This window comes from Symphalangus syndactylus, chromosome 3, assembly GCF_028878055.3.
Source record: "Symphalangus syndactylus isolate Jambi chromosome 3, NHGRI_mSymSyn1-v2.1_pri, whole genome shotgun sequence".
NCBI lineage: Eukaryota > Metazoa > Chordata > Mammalia > Primates > Hylobatidae > Symphalangus > Symphalangus syndactylus.
Window position 1 is genome coordinate 135,183,273 of NC_072425.2, and position 22,217 is coordinate 135,205,489.

A 22,217-nucleotide genomic window follows, 5' to 3' on the forward strand; every position below is an offset into this window, starting at 1 on the left:
AGCGATGGTCACCCTGTTCTTCTTTTTTTTTTTTTTTTTTTTTTGAGATGGAGTCTTGCTCTGTTGCCCAGGCTGGAGTGTAGTGGCACGATCTTGCTCGGCTCACTGCAAGCTCCGCCTCCTGGGTTCACGCTATTCTCCTGCGCCCACCACCATGCCCGACTAATTTTTTATATATTTTTTAGTAGAGACGGGGTTTCACCGTGTTAGCCAGGATGGTCTCAATCTCCTGACCTCATGATCCGCCCGCCTCGGCCTCCCAAAGTGCTGGGATTACAGGCATGAGCCACTGCGCCTGGCGGTCACCCTGTTCTTAACACTGTTTCTATATTGGCCTCAAAGACGTCACTCTGCCTTGCCCTTGGGTGCTTCCCCATCAGTCCCCTTCTTGGCCTCCTTTTCCTCCAATTAGCCCCTGAATGTCAGAGACCAGAGTTCCCCCTTACCATGATCTAGATGAGCCACCTTCCCCACAATCTGAGAGATTGCTTACTCCTAAGGTCCAGACTTCTTTTTGGTAACTGTCTACCATTTTGGAGCAGATGCACCTGTGCTATTGCCTCCTCTGTTAGGTAAGTGAATTTCCATGGATACGCCCCAGCCTCCTGGAAAGCTGAACATAGGGAGTTAAAGGGTTGTTCTCCATCGGGAGTCAATTGACCCAATCTGGGGGTTGCAGAATGCAAGGAAGGGAGGAGAGTTGGCCAAAGACAGGATTTAGAGAAAAGAAAGAAATTAGGCCCAAAGGCCCAAAGGCCAAAAGACCAAAGGGTCTATCAAAAGAAATCTTTTCTGTTCCTTTAATGCAAAGTCCTAGCCCTTGGGGTCAGCAAAGCTCCCCTCTCTCTTATGAAAGCAACAGAGAAGACGACATGCTTGGGGAGGAAGGGGAGGAAAGTGCAACCAGCTTCTTTCCTAACACCAATGGGGGGGAGTAGAAGATAATTCCCAGTTTTTGTACCAAGGCCCTTCTGAAAGATTCCCTAAGCACATATGTTCACTTTCACCTTTATTTTTAGGTATACAGACCTCCTAAAGTCAATCTGATCTGCCTGCCTGCCACCAGCTCAAATTAAGGACCCTTAATTTGTGTGTATGTTAGTCCCCATTGAGTCAGCATGGGGCTGGCATGGAGCTTAACAGGGAGTGACCCTATATCCAGGTTTGCCCAGGACAGTCCCGGTTCCTAATGTGGTTTTGAGACATTGGGCCATCTGTCAGTTATAATGGCTATTGGGTGGGGAAGGAAGTAGGGATGAAACAGAGCAATGACAGAGACCTAATCAGACCTGGGGACTGATCCTTACAGGGGTAACTGCAAGTTCAATGCATAGCATACCAAGCGTTCTAAACCCAGGCTTGCCTCAGGAAACCCCAATATCCAACCGGTGTATTGCAGATGGGAAGGTAGCAGGAGGTCCCAGGCAACAGGAAGTACCTGAAGACAGGAAAGTGGCTGCGTGGGGAACCCGGGTGGTGAATCCATTCAGGGCGAAGCACAGCGCACAGTCTCTATAGCTGAGGGCTGGAGGAAGCAGAGCTGGCAGGGACATCTGCCGAAACTGATTCTGCGTACCTGGAGTCCTTGACGGAGAAGAGAGGGTCTTTCAACAAGCTCTTCTGAGTACTTAGTATCTGGAACCCTTTGAAATGCAGTGTGAGGTGAATCCATTGAAGAGAGGAATACGGTATGGTAAGAAATTGTGGTATGAGAAAGTCCAAGAATATAAGCAAACACCTACACATTGGTACATATCCCCAGTTCCTTCCCAGGCGCTGGCCTTATGCCCAGCACCCGGAAACTCTTTGGAAGGTAGGCGTTCATGTGAAGCAGATTTTACCTGGACCTAACTAACCCGGGGAAGGGAAGGAGAGAGCGAGCCTGGGGGAGGAGCTGTTGTGACATTTGTGGTGCCAGGGTCATGACCAAGGTCATCCATACCAGGAGGGCCCTGGCAATGATTCCAGTATTAAAGAGCCACGTTGCCAACTTCTCCAGAGAAGGTATGGGAATGGAAACGACCCAAACACCTGTGAATGTGCCAGACGTTCTTAGGCAGTTTGCCTGTGTTATTTCACCTAGGCAGGTAACATTTTAGACACAAACAGATTGAGGCTCAGAGAGGGTAAAGAAACTTGTCCTAAGCACAGCTGGCAAGAAATAAAACTGGAACCCAACTCCCAACCAGTCAAAAATGGAAGCCCCCAAATCCCAAATTATTAAACATAATTTTTATTTCATCCAAGGCAAAGCTAAATACAATTCTACAATGCAAAACTTGTTGTAGAGGCCAGACTGATTATATCCGTTTTGTGCTTGAACACAAGTCAGTGCTGGGTGTGTGTGCATCTGTGCCTCCCAGAGGCACTCGCACACCTGAGGCCTCCCAAGTCCTGTCGCTGCATCATTTGATCTATAGTTACATAGGAAAACTGACTATGGGTATTGTTGTCATCCAAGCCAGAGGAATAAACCATGCATAAGATAGTCAAAAGCACTGCATATCAGGTGGGAGGTGGGAGGGTAGGGACTCCAACCTGGGACAAAGTAAAGTAAAGCAAGCTATAGGATTTTCCCGAGAAGTCCCTGCTCCTGGAACTCCCTACTGCCAGCCCTCTGATGGCAGCTGTCTGTAACAGTGAGATGAAGTCATGGAGTGACGGAATGCAGGAGCACAGTTGGTCTTCTCTGCCTTTAATTCTTTCTCAGTCTCCAGATGCCTCAACAGGCACAGCTCAGCCCAAGAAAGACAGCTCCTGAAATGTTCAGCATCTGCCCATCATGCATCACCCCTTCCATGCAGAGCCCACCCACTCCACAGTCATGCCGCCAAGTACCCACACTGCCTGCACACGCATGCATTTCCACATGCACACTCCACACAAGCACACCCCACCTCCTGCCATCTCAAAGCGTGCTCTCATACCCTCACTCCACAAGAGCTCTTATTGGCCTGCTATATGTAGTCTGAGCCCCATCGGCTGCTCTCCCCAGGCCTCTCTAACATCAGGGGTTTATTCAGGCTGCCTTCTGTTCAGTTCCAACATGGGGAGAAGCCCAGAACCTGGAATGCTATTTCATATTTTGTAGTCGATGAGGAGCTCGGAACTTCGTCTTTAGTCTCGCTGCCATCACTCAGCGCAGCTGCATGCGCCCAGGTCTCTCAAGATCGACTTTGTAAGTGGCTCTCTCTAGCCCACAAGCCCTGGAAGCCACCATCAGAGATTTGCATGCACTGAGGTTCCACTTGGGGAAGATAGCTTTGCCCATATACATCCTAGTGCAAATCCATGCCAGTGTTTCTCCATGGGTATAATGTTGACATGAGACAGGATGATTCTTTGTTGTGGGGGCTAAATTTAGCATTCTTAGTAGTGCCCCCAGGCATGGGGGCAACCAAAAATGCCCCCTCTACAATCTCAATCACATCTATTGAAAACCATCAAAAAAGAGCCATGGACAAGAAGCTTTAAGTATCAGAGTCAAGGTTTCTAATATTGCAAAGACTAAATAATTCCAAGGGGGTGGGATGGAAAGAAAGAGAGAGAGCGTGTGTGTGGGGCGGGCGGGGGGGGCGGGGTTAGAGATGGGACACAGAGATGAAGACAGGACAGACTTGGAACTATCCCTGCAATTAATACCTGGCTTCCCAGATCCCTTTCCAAGCCAAAAAGATGTTTTTAGACAAAACTCACCAAGCCTCACAACAGTCCTGTGAGGTAGGTAAGTATTATTACACCCATTTGGTAGATGGAAAGAGTTGAGCCCAGAGAAGCTGCATGATCCATCTAGAAATCAGCAGTAGACCCAAGGGAGGAAAGAGAGGATGGTGCCCTTCTTCTCCCTACTCTACATGCCTTGGCTTTCTCTTAAGACAGGAAGAGAAGCCCCAAGGTGCTCCACCTCTTCAAATGTCACCATTGAGAAGGAAGAAGAAAGCAGTTTTGCATGAAGGCAGCTGTAAGAAGTTTTCTGAATGGCTGGTGGCTCTGGTCTATCTGCTCCCAAAGCTAGGAAAATCTGAACCCCAGCCCATGACAGGTTCTAGGTAGAGAAGAATGGGAGGCGCACAGGCAGATCAGACGGGGAACTGGTGAGCCCAGCAGGTTGGCTAAGGGACACTGGCCACAGCCACGGGCACCCTGCAGGTGCTACTGGTCCCCAGTCTCCCCCACCTCCACCCTCACGAGGCTTGCAGCTGCTTTTTGACAGGGAGAGCTCTGAGGTAGACCCCAAACTCTCTGAAAAAGAGGGCTACTCCTCTCTCATCCCTTCTAGGGGCCCAGAAGACAGGGCATCAAAAAATCAGTAAGGGAGAGAGGGATTGGAAGTAGATGGGCCGAGAGGCCTGTTACCACTTTTCCCTGCCATCCCTGGCCTCACCAATTCTGCCCCACAGGGACTCACACAATGGGCTGCATCAGGAGATCTCACTCCCAACATCACCACCTCCCCCTAGGACAGGCTAGAAACCCCAATGGGAGCACCTGGCCGGTGTCTCCAAGATTCAGTCACTGGCCAATTCCAGCCTCATGGCTCCCTCTATGCCCTTGGGGAGGGGAGGGCTGGAGAACCCTCACCAGCACCACGCCAGACTCTGCTGTTATGTCCGGACATACCGGCTAGAGAGGATGGGGGTAAGGGCTAGGACTCAGGACTAAGGCACAGTCTAGCCCCACACACAAGGGCTGTGCAAACCAGCTCTGGGAGAAGCAAAGGAAAACTGTGGGCACCCACTCCCTGCTCCTCCCCAACCCCAGGGTGGGAGGGGGTGGCCCAGCTGAGCAAGAAGCAGCTGGGAAACCCAAGGACCCCCCTCATCCAAAGAAAGAGAGTCCCTGAGGCAAAGGCAGGCCCTTGACCCGGGGCTGGGAAATGAACCACCCTGGGGGCAGGGCGTGATGGAGGGCACGGAGGAGCGAGCCAATGGGAGGTTGGAGGGTGCAGCCTCTCAGGTAGGAGGGGGAGGAGCAGGGGAGAGCTGGGCTCGGGAGTGCCCAGAGTGGCGATGGTCCTGCCATGCCAGGGGAGGGGCTGCCAGCATTGGCAGCGATGGGGCGGGCATCCCAGAGGCCCAGGACACTGGCTCACTACCTCTGCGGCCCAATTCCCCAAGTAGAAATGCTTGGAAAGGCATAGGGAGCACTCGGGTGCTCCAGGAAGGCTCGAGGAGCCCCTTCCTGAGCCCTTCACTAACCCAGAGAGCAGAGGAGCAGGCTAGGTGGCCAGGACCCCCCAAGACCAAGGCGGCCAGCCCTGGTTGGGAGGGCTTAAAAACTCTGAGCAGGGGAGGGGATAGGCAGATAGGGTCCCGGGACAGGGGAAAGGAAGTTCCCTACTTGGAAGACTGTGGGGGATCTGGCATCCTATGAAGCCGAGGCAGCCTCTCACTGTGGGCCTGCCCCCATCAGCCTCCACCCCAGGTCTTCTCCAGAGGCCTCCAGCCCACTCCCATCTCCAAAGGAAGCCACCTCTTCCTACACCCCATCTCCAGGGCGCAGCTCTTAGGACAACCCTCACGGATCCTCCCAGTCTCCTGTGAAGAGAAGTATGGAGGAAAACCAAGGCCCTGATTGTGCAGGGTAGGGAGACCGAAGGAGACCCCATCTGCCCAGGTGTCAGGGGACCAGCCCCTCCACACCACCCTAGCCTCTCCTTTCTTTCTCCTGAATCTTCCACAGACCCCCTCCCCTGGCCATCCCTTGTCCCTGGGGAGCCCTGACTGGGAAGCGGATGGGCAGGCTGGGCAGGACTCTGGTTTCTTGTGCCCGGAAAGACTACAGTTTGAGCCAAGCAGCAGATGTCTCAGGCACGTGGGTTCTACGGATGGGGCTCAAGCATCAGTTTCATCATCAGAAAGGGGGCTCCCTGCAGCTGCTCAGCCCGAAGCAGGGCTCACACTTTTGAAGGTGGTTTCTCCTCTGCCTTGGAGCCAGGCAAGCCGTTCTCCGTGTTGTCATTCCCCGAGGAGCTCACGAGACACTCCTTCCTGGAGAGGGAGAGAGAAGGGACAGTGGTGAGGAGAGGAGCAAGAGTAGGGGGAGAATTGTGGCAGGAGCCGTGGGCCCTGCACCCAGCCCTGTGCCTCTCCCTGGCCTTCTACACAGCTAAGGTAGCCAGAGGCCATGTCACCTAACCTGTCTGTACCTCAGTTCCCTCATTTGTGAAAGAGATGTATGGATGACACCTTCTGCGCGGGGTTGCTGGAAGGAGAAATGAGCACTTAGAAGAGTGCCTGGCATGTAGAAAGTTCTCAACTGGCCAGGCACAGTGGCTCACGCCTGTAATCCCAGCACTTTGGGAGGCCAAGGCAGGTGGATCACTTGAGGTCAGGAGTTGGAGACCAGCCTGGCCAACATGGCAAAACCCTGTCTCTACTAAAAATACAAAAATTAGCGAGGCATGGTGGCATGTGCCTATAGTCCCAGCTACAAGGGAGGCTGAGACAGGAGAATCGCTTGAACCTGGGAGGCGGAGGTTGCAGTGAGCCGAGATCGTGCCACTGCACTCCAGCCTGGGCAACAGAGCGAGACTCTGTCTCAAAAAAAGAAAAAAAGAAGATTCTCAATAAAGCTTAGCTGTCACCTAGTTGTCTCAACATGGCAGAAAGCAAAGGGCACCAGGTGCTGTTCCCAGGGGTCAGTTCCCAGGCTGTGCCACGCCAGGGGGAGGGGTCCAGGGCAGCAAGGAGTATGCTGAGGACACAGACTCCCTCTCCCCAGGGCCCCCAGTCCTTCCTCCCTGAGCTCTCTGTGACCAGAGATATTAAGAGAAGAACAGAGTCCATGGAAGGGGCAGAGCAGGCAGTGGGTTTGGCTTCAAGGGTGACAGGTCTGGGCAGAGTTTGGTGGGATGGAGCAGAAGACAGCAGGAAGGAGAGATGGTCAGATGGGAAGACACCTCCTGGGAGCCGTTCCACCCTGACCGCCCTGAGCTGGACATGCTCTGACTTCAGTGTGTCCCTCCTCCCTGACACCTGGGCAGTGTGTCCCTCCTCCACAGCAGTGCCCAGGCTGGGCACACAGAGCTCCCCAGGGAGCATCTGCATCCCTCTGAGCTTTCTGCTCATGAAAATGGCCAAGTCTTTCACAGCTGCCACAACTAAACTACATCCTATCCTCACCCTGGGCTTGGGCAGCTGGGTTTGAGGCCTTTGAGAAGGACTGAATATTTTGTCCTCATTAATTTCATCTTGCGACATCTAGTTCCTAGCTCCAGCCTATCAAGACCTTCCTAGATCCCTTTTCTTTTTCCAACATAGTCACTAGGCTTCTGGAAGTTTGGTAAATATGACATCCCTAGTGTACTTCAAATGTTAATAACAACAATGAACAGGCAGAGCCCTGTGGAATGCACTAAAGACCTGTATTTGGATGGACCCATCTCTCTCTCTCTATCTGTCTGTCTCTATACCTAAGGTATAGTTAACCCAGCCAATTACGACCCACCTAACTGTATTCCATGCAGTCCATAATTCTCCACTAAGAACCTACTGGGTACCAGGCACTGTGTCGGAAACGTGCACTCTCCTAGGGGATGTGACATTAAACAAGTGATTGTGACACACTGTGGCAAATAACAGGATGAGGGATGTAGGAAGGAGGGACCCAACCTAGGAAGCCTCCTCCTAGGAGTCAGGGAAGGCTTTTTGGAAGTCTACCTTAAACTTCCAAGCTTCTTTGAAACCAAGAAAGATGAGCAGGAAAAGAGAGAGGGTAAATTCCAGACAGAGGAAACAGCACCCACGTTTCAAAATCAATGGTGAGATGCTGTCTAGTACCTCCCTGTTCTTGAGAAGCCACTGTCTCTGCTGTAATGCGGGCATTCCCTGCCACTCCAAGGACACCCTCAGGCTTCCCTACAGCCTATCCCCTGCCCCCAGGCTCTCCCACCCAGTCCCTCCGCCCACCACGGCCAGATCCTTTTTACTGTGCTCTCTGATCGTGCCAGGGCCCAGCAAGCCCTTGCCAGCTCCCCTGAGTCAGAAGTCAATCACAGCCTGGACTCCCAGGTCCCCAACACCCTCTGCAGGCTTTTTTTCTCCTCCCCGCCCACCTCACCATACCCGGCTCTCTCAACAAACAAAAACCTTGTTCTCCAGACACAAGCCCACTTCCCAGACTCTCTGCCTTGGCTCTCAGTGGTGCCTCCATCTGGAATAATCTTCCTTTCACTCTCCCCAGGGCTTAAGTTATATTCATCTTGCAAGGCCTGCCACAAACACCCATTCAGCCAGAAATCCTTCCCCAGAATTTCACCCTGTCCTGAACCCCTACAGCAGCATTGTATCAAACATTGCTGGCACTGATCCCCTCTACCTTGTATTATATACACATTTATGTGTATCTTGTCTTCTTTAGTTAAAGGCAGAATCTCATTCCTTCCATAATTTCCTACAGCATCTGGCACAGTGCCTTGCACACAGTGCCTCAAAAACAGCCACAAAATGAACAGATAAATGAATGAACTCTAGATATGCCCAATGAGTCAATAGAACATCCTGGCAATGGTTTAAGCTTTGAAGCCAAATTAGTCAGAGTTCAAATCCCAGCTCTATCACTTACTAGCTGTGTGACCTTGGGCAAGTCACTTCACTACTCTCAGCCTCACTTTGCTCAATTGTAAAATAATAATTATGGGTAGTGTATAAAATTGCCTGGTGGAATTCCTAACATATGGTAGGCATTTCATGAATGACAGGAAGTGGTATTTTCCAGAGCAATCTCCTGTTCTGCCAGTGCCCTATCAAGAAGACATCTAGCATTCCTTTTTTTTTTTTTTTTTTTTTTAAGAGATGAGGTCTTGCTAAGTTGCCCAGGCTGGACTCAAACTCCTGGGCTCAAGGCATCCTCCTGCCTCAGCCCCCTAGGTAGCTGGGACTTCAGGCACGCACATCAAAGCTTAGCATGTCTTGTCTTTGATAAACCCACTGTGGCTCTGAAGGACCACTGTTGTCTTTTCTAAGTGCTTTTAAACCATATATTGACAAATTTGTTCTCCATCCATCGATAATAAGACTGGTTATGAAAAACAGAACCTAATCAAGCTCCACACTTCTAGCCTCTCTCAAGATCACCCAAACCCTCACAGCCTCTGGCCACAAGGCAGGAAGACAACCCTTGAGCTCTTCATCGACGACCCAGTTCTGGGGTCCTCCCCTGCTCCCCAGCCCCAATGCTGCTACCTGTACTTCCTCTCCCTACCTCTAACTTCCATCCCCTCTTTCCAGAGTAAGTTCTGCCCTTTCTAGTGGAATTCCCTCTTCTCAGCAGAGCAGAATGTTTCAGCAAACAGGAGCAGAGCAGTTCTCCCTTCTCTTTGCATCTCATGGTTACCATCACCCTCTCTGTTCCAATGGGAAGCCATCTCTTCACACCTGTCTTGCTCAGAACACAACTTTCAAATGCCTTTTCCCTGCTCTAGTTTTGCAAGGTTCTCCACATGCCGCTCTGGAGCCTGTCTGATACTGTTCCAAAAACTCTGGGCCTGAGGGTTGCACCCTCCGTACCTCCCCCATCTTCCCTCCCCTTCCCCTTATAGATGTCTATTTTTATACCTGAACTTATCCTAGGGCTCCCTGGGAGGCCATATCTGCCTTTTCAAACTTTTTAAAAATCACCTCCATCTGAATTTTCAGAAATTCCTAACAGAAGAATTTCGCTCCCATCTCCCTAGAAGGGTCTTCCCATTTTAGAGTCTCTGTACATGGAATCTTACATTTTCTCTGTTTTTTCAAAGGCTTCTTAAGTCCTTTGGTAAGGCTCTCGGTTGGGTGGTAGAAATGGAAAGAGAGGCTAATGGGACGAGAAGGAAGATAGTGGGATGAGGAAGAGCAGGTGGCTGGCGTTTGTGTATTCAATGAACATATTCAATACATATTGGGAGGATGGGGAGGAGGGAAAGTGATGAGGAAGGGGCTTAGAGATGGGGAGGGGGTGGCAGGGATAGAACAGAGAGCAGTAGGAATGGGAATGAGGACAATGAGGAGGCAGGTGGAAGGCTGAAAGCTGATGGGGGTAGATGAGAGGGTGGTGGGCTGCTGGGAGGACAGGAGCGTGCTCCAGATCAACTCACTTCTTCTCCCGTGTCTTCTTCAGGATGAAGATAATGAGTTTCTTGATCAGCAGGATGAGGATGAGGAGCCCAATGACCCCGCCCACAACAGCCAGGATGATGAGTGTCACTGTGTTGTCCACTTCTTCCACTGTGTGGCCCGAGTAGGGAGGAAAGGGAAGGCACAAAGGGAGCAGGAGTCAACCTGGAGTTGAGCATCGTGGCAGTGCAAGGGCCATGTAACCTCCACCCCCTGGCATCTGGGGCACATCCACCCCCAGACCCCCAGCCCTCCCCAGGCCTGCAGCAGGAAGCTGGAGAGGCAGAGCATGGCATTTATCAGGCTAGGGCACACACAAGGGGCCCTCTCCCCTGCCCTGCACATGCCCTCCCACAGATGCACTCACACAAGTTCTGGAACAAATCAGAATTGGAGCCCATAACACTCAAGTTTGAGTGGTGACTTGATCCCCAAATTGCCAGGCGAAAATTTCATTGCCTCTTTCTAGACCTCCTTTGCTCACATAGAAAAAATTAAGAACCTCCCTATGATACCTCTTAGATGGTGAGAAGACTTTGGAGTCAGATAGTCTGAATTTTAAGTATGGGATTTAACTGTCACTAAGTAGCTGGCGATGTTGGGCAGGTCATTGGATCCTCCTAGCCTCGGTTTCTTCATCTGAAAACTGAACTCCTGACTGCTTCCCGGACCTGCTCTACCCACAGTCTTCCTCCTCTCCACCGAGAACAACTTTATCCTCCCAATTGCTATAACCACAATCCTTGGAGTCTTCTTTGATGCCTTTTATTCAAATGCTTTATCCAAGCTACCTGAGAATCCTGACAGCTCTAACTTTACAAAATTCTAGAATCTAATGGCTCACAATCTCCCTGGCCCTGGCCCAAGCCACCTCTTGCATGGATGTCTGCAATTGCTTCCTGACTGATCTCCTCCCTCTATCATCTATTCTTGGCATAGGGGCCCAAGTGAACCTGTTTAGGCCTTAACTCCTCTGCTCCCAGGGGCTCCCACCTCATTCACCCTTCCAGTAGGGTGGTTACACAATCTGGCTTGATCTGACTCATCTCTCACTCCTTGCCCTGCTCCAGCACTAGCCTGCTGTGATTCTTCACGCATCTGCCTCAAGGCCTTTGCACTCACTGTTCCCTCTCTATCTTCCCAAAGACGCCCTCATGGCTCCTCTCTCACCTCCTTCAAATATCCCCACTTTATCACCTTTTCCAGAGAGCCCTTCTCTATTCACCCTGCTGGCACCCCATCTTTCTTTCCTGCTTTATTTTTTCTTCTTAACACTAGCCATGTTCTCCTCTACAATATCATTTTTCTTCTTTATTTTCTATTGTGTATCTTTATACACAGAAGAGGAGGAAGGTAATCTCCATAAAGGCAGGAATTTGTCTATCTTGTTCATATCACATCCTCGGAACCTAGAATAACGTCTGCCCCATACAAAGTGCTCAGTAAATATTTGTTGAACAGATGGATGAATGAATCCATACAGATGGAGAGACGATCCACCTCAAGGGAGCTGGTGAGGAGCAAAGGAGCTAAAGTCAATGACAGCACCTAACTGGGGACCTGGCACCCAGAAATGCTCCACAAATGCCGGTTCTCTTCCTTCTGAAAAGGCTGAGCACAAGCCGGGTGACAGGAGCCCAGACGGAAAGGAAGAGGTGACACCATAGGCAGACCTATGACTCTAGGCTCAGAAAGGCTGATTGGATAACCTCTGGCTCCGCCCTTGCACACTCAAGATTGAACTCACGGGTGTCTCCCTCTCCAGGGACTCAGTGTCATCCAGGAGAGCAGCAAACCCCCGGTACACACAAAACGCAGCAGAGTCAGGATCCTTGGGCAAGCCCCCTTCCCTTTTTCTCTCTGCTTCTGCGCTTCCCTAGTCTTCCAAGCTCCTCCCCTCTCTGGGGCCGCGCCTCACTTCTCCAGCCCTGGTTATCATATCCTCCTTCTCTAACCATACCAGGTCCGGTCAGGGACCACCTGGCTCCTTGTCATATGCACCCTCCTTGTATGATTGGTCCTCCTGTGTCAGACTGGAATCCTAGGTAGGATGTAAGCCCCCAGAGGACAAGGGCCATGTCTTACTCCATCTCTGTTGTTTTCGCCTCTACTGGCAGATGTATGCATCATGTTCTGCCCATTCTAGCTATTTATTTGTCTTCTGTCCTACCTTGTACTGTGAATTCCTCAAGGAAGAATGTAATGTATCACTCATAGCACTTCTCAGTCCAATGTCTGACATTCAATCAATTTTTGCTAATGGAATACCCAGTGGTATTAATAATCAGTATACACGGAGAAAACCTTACTAGCCACAAAACACTCCCAGGTAGCTTCTCTAACCACAACTCTGGAAAATGAAGCCATATTCCCATTTTACAGATGAAGAAAACGAGGCTTAGAGAGGCTAAGAGTATTTCATAAGCGATTTGGTAGCAGAATAAGTGTTCAAGCTGAGCTCTTCTAGCTTTTAGATGTAACTCCAGCAGCTCTGGAAAGTGTAAAGCAAAAGAAAACACCAACACGGTCCATTTTGCCATTTCACTGTGATGCTGAGTTGGGTGCCTCCCAAGTCCTTCCCATTCCACTGCCCTGTGCCAGCCCCTACTGCATACGTCTATCAACGACTTGGAGGAAGATGGTGGCGTGGTGCTGGAGATTATTCTCCTTGGGGTTCTTCACATGGCAGGTGTATTTGCCCGTGTCGCTGAACTCCAGGTCCCTCAGCACAATGGAAATGTTGTTCATCTTCTCCTTAGTAGAGCCTACCAGAGCGATGCGGTCATCGTCTTTCAACGTCACCTTGGGGTCAGACTTCTCATTCTTCACAGTCCCCTCTATGAGCTGGTGGAGGAAGGGGGTTGGGGTGAGAAAGTAGCCAAGAAAGAATCAGGGTCCTCAAGGGTCATGACATCACACCAGCCCACTCCTTGGGTGCTTCCCCTGTCCAGGACCAGGAAGAGCCTGCAGTCACACCCTGCTCCTTCCCCCGTGGTTTCTTCTTCCAGCGTAAATAGCTCTGCCTGTCTAACCTGAATTTTACTTGTTTCAGGCTAAACCCATTTCCTTTTATTAAGGTCTCCCTGGAATGCAGCACAGCTCTTACTGCTGTCTTCATAAAAGCCTTTTACGTAATGACTCCTGCAAACACCGCACTCACCTCCCTCTGTCACCTCCCACCCAGCCTTTGCTGACACCATGTCACCTGCCCAACTGAATTTTGGCCCCCTATCAAGACCTGGATCAATCCCACAGCTCTGCCCGTCAGCACCCTCTGAGGTCAGCATTTAATTATAACCAGAGTTGGTCTCTTGTGGCTTCCCTGTGAAAGTCTCAGGATCCCCCACTAGATTGTAGAGTGAGTACAATCTAGTGAGTTCACTCCCACCCCCACCGCAGCCGCGCCAATGCTCCTGCAGCTCTCCCTCTCCTCCTCTCTCCTTTCCCTGCCAGTCCAGCTTCTCAGCCCTTCCCTCATTCAGACTCTTCTCATTCTCTCTCTCCAAGCTTTCCAAGGCCTTTCTCTCTCCTGTTTGTTAGACTAAACTATTGATTTTTAGACAAGCAATCCAAGCTTCGGGTGTTTCTTAAGACCAGACAGAGGACTCTAGCCAAGAATTCCAACAGTCCCCGAATTCTGGCAACACGATCTAAGCATCTCTCCCAGTTACATCCTTCCTGGCAGGCTCTGAAAAGAATACTGGGAGAAAGGGTGGCAAAAGGTGGGTTCTGGGGACCATCGCAGTGGGTCTCAGTCCAGAAGGGACCAGAGCCTGGGAGGCGAGGCATGGGTGAGGGAGGCTGGACTGTACTGTCCTTCCTCCAAATACTTACAATCTTGAATGCGTCACTGCTGTTGTAGGTCCACCGGAAGTGGAGGTCCTCGAAGCCAAAGCAGCTGGAGAAGGTGCAGGGCAGCAGGATCTCCGTGCCATTGACAGCGTAGATGTTGGTGGCCTTCCCCACAGACACCTCCAGCGACAGGGTTACGGGGATCAGGAAGAGGCCTGTGTAAGGAGCACCGCCTCCCTTAATAAAACCCCACCAAAACAGCCTGGAGCTCTGGAAGGGGATGCTTGGGCGGGGCGGAGTGGCTTGGCCGGGCAGGTAGGTCTCTATCACCCTCAGTGCCAACTTCGGGAGGATGGCTCTCTACTCCAATCAACACCGCCTGGGCCACCTTCCATCATTCTCTATTTCTCCCCTGGAAAGGACTGAATTCTGGACCAGGGAGTAGCCCTTGTTGCGCTCTGGATGACCACCAGGGGTCACCCCAACCCAAGGAAACAAAGGCCGGGCCACTGCCTCGAACCGCGCCCCCGCTCCGCCCCTCACCTGGGGACGCAGTGCCTGGAAGCGCTCCTGCCGCACCCACTCCAGGACGCGCAGGGCGGGCTCCCTTCTGTGTGCAGGGGAATTCCCCTAGGACAGTGCGCGCCTCTCGCCAGGTTTTCAGGACTGACGGGCTGGGCGGTCGAGGAGGGGGAAGAGCCGGGTCCCGTAAGGTGAAGAAGAGAAACGCTGCCGCCGCAGTCCCGGGCCGCCGTCCAGGAGCCTCTCGTTCCCCCGCCCTGGAGGCTCCTCCCTGGTCCCCAGGAGCAGAGAGGCAGAAGGACACGTTCGGGCTGAACCTCGCTGGACCAGCCGAGTCCGACGCCCTCTGGCCGCCAAACGGGACCCTGGGAACCGCAGGAAGACGGCCCGGCGCGGGGGAACACTGCGGGGGTGGGGACCGACGCGGAGCTTGGAGCTTGGCAGCCGCGGGGGCGCGCGGGCGCAGCCAGGGTGGGAAAGTCAGTGGCAGAAGACACCCTGGGGAGGGATTCCGGGCCAGCCCGACTGCACGCGCGCGGGGGCGGGACGGGGAGGGCGCTGGACCCGCGGTCCCCTCTTGAGCCCGGCAGCCCGGCCTCCTCACCACACTCCGCCCCCTCGTCCCCGAGCGTCCCCGAGCGCCCTCAGGCTTCCTTCTCATCCTTCCAACCTCCGCCCCAGCACTCTGATGCGGCCCCCTCCGCTGGGACGAGGCCTCTCCACTCACGGCCTCCGAACTCCCGCTCCGGAGTCCTTGTAAGGGGGCCTGGTTCCCCGCCACCCCGCCCCCCACACACACCCACCCCCAGTCCTGCAGTTGCCTCAAGGAAACCCCACTCGCCTCAAGGTCGGTGGAGGCGGGGGCGGGGAGGGTGTCCGGAAGTGGATGCCTGCCTCACCTCGTCCCTGGAGGACACTGGCACCTTCCACCTCCACTCTCAGGAAGGCCCTCTGTTGTCTAACTTAATTCCCTGTTCTGCATCATAGACCTCTTGTTTTGCCCCCACCGGATGATAATGCGTCTGAGCAATGCTTTTCAAATGACAGAAAAGGATCTCCAAGAAGATCAGGCAGCCCTGCTCGCTCAGCTTCTTCCTGTGCCCTTAGCTTCTGATGACAAAGTGAAGTGCTCATAGCCCCCAGCCCTAAAATCACACCCCGTGGTCCAGTAACCCCATGGTGATTCGGCCACTGTCGATAACGATAGTAATAGCTGATATTAACTGAGCATCTACTATGTGCCAGGCATATTTCATCCTCACGGCCTGTCCTATGAGTCACGTACTATTATAGGTCCACATTGTAGGTGAGACAACTGAGCCTAGAGAGGTTATGTAACTTGCCTAAGAGACCCAGATCTGCCCACCAGGGCTCCAATTAGTGCTGGGAAGTTATTTCAATTAGCCTTCATTTTTGGTCAGCTCCTAGGATTTGTGGCCAGCCAGGATTTGTTCTAGAGCCATGGTTTTCAAACTTTGAGAGTGCATCAGAATCCCCTGGAGAACAGTTACGGCTGGCTCCGCCCAGCCCCTGGAGTTCTGATTCAGGTCTGGAGTGGAGCCTGAGCTTTTACGTTTCTAAAAAGTTCCCAGGGAATACTGTGCGCAGGGACCACACTTTGAGAACCACGGTGCGAGAGGATTTGTGCATACTAACTCCGACTTTTATTAGAATGCTCAAAGGCAGGTATAATGTTCCCATTTTATATATGATGAAATTGAGGCTCAGAGAGGTTAAGTTGACTTGCCCAGGGCCACATAGTAAATGGTGAATTTGCGATTGAGCAGTTACTGTAGGATAGGAGAGGTATTTTATATACACTGTCTCATTTAACCCTCATCATAATCCTATAAGTTAGTATTTTTATTCCCAATAAACAAATGAGGAAACAGGCTTAAAGAGATTACCTTGCTCATGGCCACACACCCAGTGAGTGGCATAAGCAGCGTTCAGATATTAACCCCCCTTCCACCGCTCTGCGACCAACCACACTCTCCAAGAAAAACACTGCTATCAGGGCTTAGCACTCCATAGAACTTCCGCCTTTCTGTTTACCTCTGCCCTCCTCCGCCCTATCTACCCCAGAGGTCTAGGGACAGAAGCCAGACACAAGATCCCACTCTCCAGTCTGCGGCCAGCACTAGAACCTTCTGGTGGGAGACACCAACTCTGCTTCCCACTCTCCATAGCCCCCACAAACAGGAAGTGAATGCAGAGCAGTGGACAGGGAAGCTGTCAGACAAGGCAGCTTCCTGATAGCTAATGGCCTCCCTCAGGGCACCAAGGAGTGTGGCAGCTCCTCCTCATCAGCATACCGGTCCAGGAATCAGGGTCCTGGAGGAAATGGGGGAACTCAGATCGGTGCCCAAATCTCCCCACCTCAACCCCAGCCAGAAAAAGATATTCAAGAGCACAAAAGATGCATGCGAAAAGGGAAATCTTGTTGGTTGCTTTAAATAGAAGCAAAAACAAGCAAAAGATGGGTCCAGAAGAGAGAAGAACACTGTATCTTTAAGGTCTGGCTCATGACACAGTACACATTTCTGCCAGGGTTGTGTGCGCCTATGTGGATGACTTAACTCCAATACACTCAGGTCTCTGCGAGTGAAGCATTGCCATTTCCTCAGTAGCTGGGAGGGGAAAATGAAAACCAGCAGATATGGTTTCACAGAGTCCAGAGCCCTGCCCGAGTGAAAGCATCATAGAGGGTGGGCGAGCCTGGCTTCTTCAGTGCACAGCCCTCCCAGCCGGGAGTCATGTAATCCTGCCAGTTATGTCTGGGAGGGTCACGCACGAGAAAGCCGAGGGGCCTGCCTCCCATTGAACTCAGTGTCTTCTATGAGGCTGCTGTTGGGGAGAGGGGGGAACCAGGAGCAGGTGTTGGTCCATAAAGGCCACCGGAGGGCTGCTTCAGGATGACCAAGTCCAGAGAGGACTGGTGAGCATGCGCAAGGCAGGCCCCACTCTGCCAGCTGACCTTGAGAAAGTCAGAGGTGCCACAACCGGTGTGCATATCCCCAAGCCAGGGCAGGGATGCCTCTTTCCTACTTCTCAAGCTTGGCGTGAAGCCAAAACGGGAGATTATAAAACACATGAGGGGCTTCTGTGAGTGGGCACCCTGCAGGGAGAGGAGGGTGGTATTTGAAAGGGGAGCAGGGGACAAGGGTGTCCCTCATCACAGGTAACCAGGGCACCCCTAGCTTCCCTGAATAACCAGTGTCAGCCAAGAATGTCTCCAGGCCATTCCCACATTGATCTGTATTTTCACCCTCTACCACTTCTTGGCTTATTTCCGTGTGGCCGTTTCCCTGGAGTAAAGAAAGCCTTGCTTTGCTGTTTTCTAAACTTAATTCTAGAATGTTAAAGTGTACATGTGTGTGTTTGAAGTGGGGGGGGCCTCTTTCTGGCATTGTGGAATTGAGGAACAACTCTTCCCAGTCATGATCCCGTGGAATTCCATCCTGAACCCCAAAACCTTGCTTTTCCTCACGAAAAAGCCACTCTCAGAGCAGCCATTTTCTTTGCCTTCTCTGAAGTCCTGGCCCCCTGCCATCCTCATCTGGGGTTTTGTCTGAGGACTGACTCAGGATCACTTTTGTTAAAGTGGAAAAGTATTCAGCACATGCAAATCATATTATTAAATATTCACACCGGCAGGAATCTTATGGCAGCTACCATATATCCCACGGCAAATGTGGAAGCAGGAAACATTCCACCACCTTTTCCCACATGCAGTGATCACTCACAGCCACCCCAGGATGGGGGGAGGAAAGAGGGGCAAGCTGGTACCCACTCTAAGTATAGCTGTGAGGGCTTGCTGGCATGGCAAGTGGACACACAGCTGACTTTAATAGGGAAGCTAATACACTCTGGCCCAGGGAGAGTTAGAAAGGCTCAAAGTTAGAGCTGGGGGGCAGAAAGTGGGCCGAGGCCAGCAGGACAGGACCCCACCTGGGGTGCAGGCTCTGGGGGCTTTGGGAGGCAGGGCTGGGCCGGGTAAGGCCCCTGGGCCCAGAGACAAAGGAAAGATTTCAGCTCCCTCTCCCTAGGCAACCTACCTGCTTCCTGCCCATCCCCAGGAGCTTTGCTGGTATGAAAGCATGCCCCTGAGACAGCATGGGATGCTCAATGAAACCAGCTTTGCAAACAAGTCCCAGCAGCATGCCTGTCCCTCCTCTTACAGGCCAGAGAGCAGGTTGTGTTGGCACGGCCCACCCCTGGCTTACGCAGAGATCCCTACACCTCCTTGAGGACTGGCAGCAGGGCAAGGTCGTCTGCTGTGCCCAGTCTCCCTCTCATGCTGATCCCACCAGAAGGGGGCCAGTCATAAGAGCTTTGGGACTCCAGCCTTCTCTCTCAGGTGCCCCCACAGGCTTGCACCTCCAGCAGGTTCAGAAGGAGAACTAAGCATGTTTTCCAGATTCAAACCCAGGATTCCAGATTCAAACTCCCTCCACTTCTCCCCTTTCCTCTCTTCTTCTCCACAGTCTCCTGGCTTCCTCTTTCCTTTTTCTTCCTCTGAGTGGGACTGTGCACCCTCTCCTTAGCTGCATTCTCATTAAACAAGCCCTTAATAAATACACACCAGGGGAAACAGGGTTGTGCAACAGAGCACCCTCACAAGTGATAATTAAACACAGATCACAGCAATTAAGTAAATGGGGTAACAAGGAAGGAGTGGGCAGGACAGAGATATTACCAGTTACATGCTTAGGAAGAGATTGGAAAGCACATAAACCTCAATGGCAATAATATAGCCTTGGAAACTGCTTCTCAGTTTAAGAGAAGGGCATTTTGTTAGGTTATCAAAAATCACTTTGGTCTCAGTCTATGAGAATGGGTTTGATACGGGGAGAGGGGAAGAGGACTCCTGGGAGTTCACTGCTCTGTACCCAGTCTCCGAAGCTGTGAAAACAGCAGCTCTAGGCCCCTCAAGTCTTTATCCTTCCACGCCCATGCCCCAGAGCCTCATTTACTCCTCAGCCCTAAGCACAATTGCTGTTTACCTTCCCCCTCACCAGACTTGAGTTAAGTGGGAAGCAGCGTGGTGTGACAGAGCCCAGGAAACTCAGATTCTGTCCCACTTGGCCATCAATTGGCCATGCGCCCCTAGACAAGTCACCATCCCTCTCTGGACCATGACTTCCTCATCCCTAGGAGAGTTCTGTGCTCTGCTTCACAAAGTCCCTGCCAACTCTGATGCTCCCAGGGAACACCTCCAGTTGGCTGTCCAGTCGTCTCTGTGTCTCCCCCACTGGACTGAGAGCAAGGATGTCATCTATGTCCCAAGCTCAGACCAATGCCCCTGTGAGGGCTCAGTCAGTGTTACCTGGTCAAGGGCCAAAGGGACTTTGGTTGGAGTCCCTCTGCAGACCAGAGGGGCAGGGGACAGAGCAGATGAGGCCAGTCCTGGGGCCTGCAGGTCTCCCACCTACAAGTCACTCTGCTTTCTCCTGGGCTCCCAAAGGGTAGCTCAGAAATTCATCTAAACCTACATCAATAGGCCTTAGCCCCTACCTGGTCTATACAGCTGAACAGTCCTTGGAGAAGGTGGGGCTTCCACCTGGAGAAATGTACCAAGACTGTGCCCACAATCCCCCTTACACATGTGCACACACACACACACACACGCACATCATTTTCGGGGCCCTCTTGGTTGCCCACAGAGGCCTGGTTCTATGAGTATTCTAACAAACAAGGGACTGGCATCCCACCACCCAGGAAGATGAGCCAGAGGTGTGAAGTGGGGTAGTTTAATGACTGTCTGAGTTTGAATTCCTCAGTGATCCTTTACCCCTGCCATTGCCACCATGGGGACCTGGGCTGATCTGAGATGGGATGAGGGGAAGTAGCATGGAATGGCACTGTGCCCACCCTGTGAAAAGGAGCCTCAGGCCTCACTGAGGCCCACTTCATTAAAGTCACTCTGAAACCAGCATGAAATCTGTGCCAAAGGTAAGGAGAAAACAAGGGTGTCTTCCATCTAGCGGTATGGAGGTAAATAAACATCCTAAGTACAAGAAATACTGTCTCCCCTCTTCACCACCAGACACCAACCTGCTAGATCTGCACACAGTTTACATTCGCAGAAACAGTAGCCACTTCCCTCATAGGCTTCTGTCTCCCTGTTTTCAGCACAAATACCTACACCGTGTGTCTTACCCAATGCAGGGAGCTGCCAAAAGCCAAATCTGACCAATATAAACAGGAAGAGATGCCGTTGCCGGAGATAGAGTCGGCTTACATTAAAGTCTGGCTATGATTTATGAGGAGATTACATCCTGGACGAATAAATATCATTCCCTAATCTCTTGGAGTTTGACACTCAAAACTCTCATGTGCATATTAATAGATATTAATAATGCTTCTTCCTCCGTGTCCTCTGGACATGTCTCCTCTGTCTCCATATTCACTCCAAAAATGAAGAGCCAGGAGCAGGTCAAACAGGTCTTCCCTACAGAATCTCTTTGTAGGAAGAGAGACGAGGCTGTTCCTAAAGGGCCTTGAATGATCCCGCAAGCCCCTCCAGCCCCTTCCAGCTTTCAGGTGCTGCTGTAGAGAAGGCAGTGGCTCCTGAGGGAGGTAGAGGGCAGAGGAGCAAAGCAGGAAAAGGGCCCAGGAAGAAGGGGACTCCCCCACCCCCAACTGGTGCATGCCTGGTGCCTGGGAAACAAGCAAACGGCTCTGGGCAGGCATGGAAACCACCATCCCAACACTTACACGTGCAACCCACCTGGTTTCCCCTGCACTCAAGGCACGGACCCCCTCCTCCAGCATCCTGAACCTCTGAACTCTGGAGACCCGCGCTGCAGCCCCAAGATCCAGCTCCAAAAACCTGGAGCCGAAGGTGCCAGAGACAGCAAAAAAACTAATCCTGAGACTGGCGGGCTGATGGGGTAGAGAGGGACGCACACGGTCCCCAGGGAGCACAGCCTATGAACCAGGCGGGAACCAGGCAGGGAGCCGGCGGCCACCATCCTCATTCCGTGCGGCACTCCAAAGCCCACCCTATCCAAGGCATCTTCCTTCTCGAGTATCCCCTTCTCTGGGGGTGGGAGGAGGCAAGAGAAGAGACCAAGCTGGGGCTGCCTTACCCAAAAGCCCAGTGCCCAGCCATCTCGCCGGGGCTTTGCCTCCGTCCCCAGCCCCGGACATAGTCCTGTTCTCTCCGGAGCGCGCGGGGGTCGCGGGGATGGGATACGGGGCACAGCCGCGCTCTCCGCCCGAGGTCGGCGTTCGGCCACGAAGCTACTCCGGAGCTCTGCGCCGCCGGTCGGGGCTCGGGAAAGTTAGCGGGCAGAGAGCGAGAGGAGGGGGAGGGAGGGAGCGGAGGGGGAGGCGCGCTCGCCGGCTGCTGGAGCGGCGGCGGGAGGGAAGGAGGAGGAGGAGCTGGAGCAGGAGAGGGAGGAAGACGGAGCGAGCGCAGCGGCGAGCGAGGCTGCGCCTCTGCTCTGGAAGCGCTCCAGCCGCAGGAGGGGCGGTGGCCGCCGCGGAATCCAGGGAGCCCCCGCCCGCTGCGCACCCTGCCTGCCGCGCCCCGCCGCGCGGTCCCGGAGACCCGGGACCACGCCGTGCCCCCAACTCCCTCTCCAGTGGGGCTGGGCTGCTGCGGCTGGCACTGCGGGGCCTGCCTGCAGCCACCCGCATCATCCCATGCGCTGAGCTGCCAATTAGGAGCATAGTTCAGGGGGAAGTAGAGGTGGAGCTTTTCGGTTGTTAGAAGGCTGTTTTGCTTTGCTTGGGGGAACACGGGAAGGTTAGCGGCTCCCTCTCCCAGGACCGCCAAGGGACCGCTCTAAAGTCCGCAGC

At 52.6% G+C, this 22,217-nt stretch overlaps 1 protein-coding gene across 3 annotated transcripts; it reads right to left on the reverse strand.

The window, feature by feature from the left end:
* Positions 1–2,217: 2,217 nt before the first annotated feature.
* On the reverse strand, positions 2,218–21,925 carry SCN4B (sodium voltage-gated channel beta subunit 4). Of its 3 annotated transcripts, none has more exons than XM_055273344.2 (5): positions 21,503–21,922; positions 13,929–14,101; positions 12,710–12,938; positions 10,076–10,205; positions 2,218–5,990 (listed from the first exon to the last, which is right to left on the reverse strand). In XM_055273344.2, exons 1-5 carry the CDS (start codon positions 21,561–21,563, stop codon positions 5,897–5,899), a joined length of 687 nt encoding a protein of 228 aa, XP_055129319.1. In that variant the 5' UTR covers positions 21,564–21,922; the 3' UTR covers positions 2,218–5,896. The 3 variants fall into 3 exon arrangements, with proteins under 3 accessions (XP_055129319.1, XP_055129320.2, XP_055129323.1); XM_055273345.2 differs by lacking the exon at positions 21,503–21,922 and adding an exon at positions 14,430–15,097; XM_055273348.2 differs by lacking the exons at positions 12,710–12,938; positions 13,929–14,101 and having other exon boundaries at positions 21,503–21,925.
* Positions 21,926–22,217: the final 292 nt, after the last annotated feature.

What these genes read in the sequence shown, in the direction of transcription:
- SCN4B (XM_055273345.2), bottom strand. Translation starts at nt 15,069, where the DNA reads ATGAGAAGGAAGCCTGAGGGCGCTCGGGGACGCTCGGGGACGAGGGGG. An exon ending in CCTCCAAGTCGTTGATAGAC is followed by an intron (nt 10,206 to 12,709) that starts GTATGCAGTAGG and finishes CGGGCCACACAG; the next exon opens with TGGAAGAAGTGGACAACACA. An exon ending in AAGAAGACACGGGAGAAGAA is followed by an intron (nt 5,991 to 10,075) that starts GTGAGTTGATCT and finishes CTCCCTCTCCAG; the next exon opens with GAAGGAGTGTCTCGTGAGCT.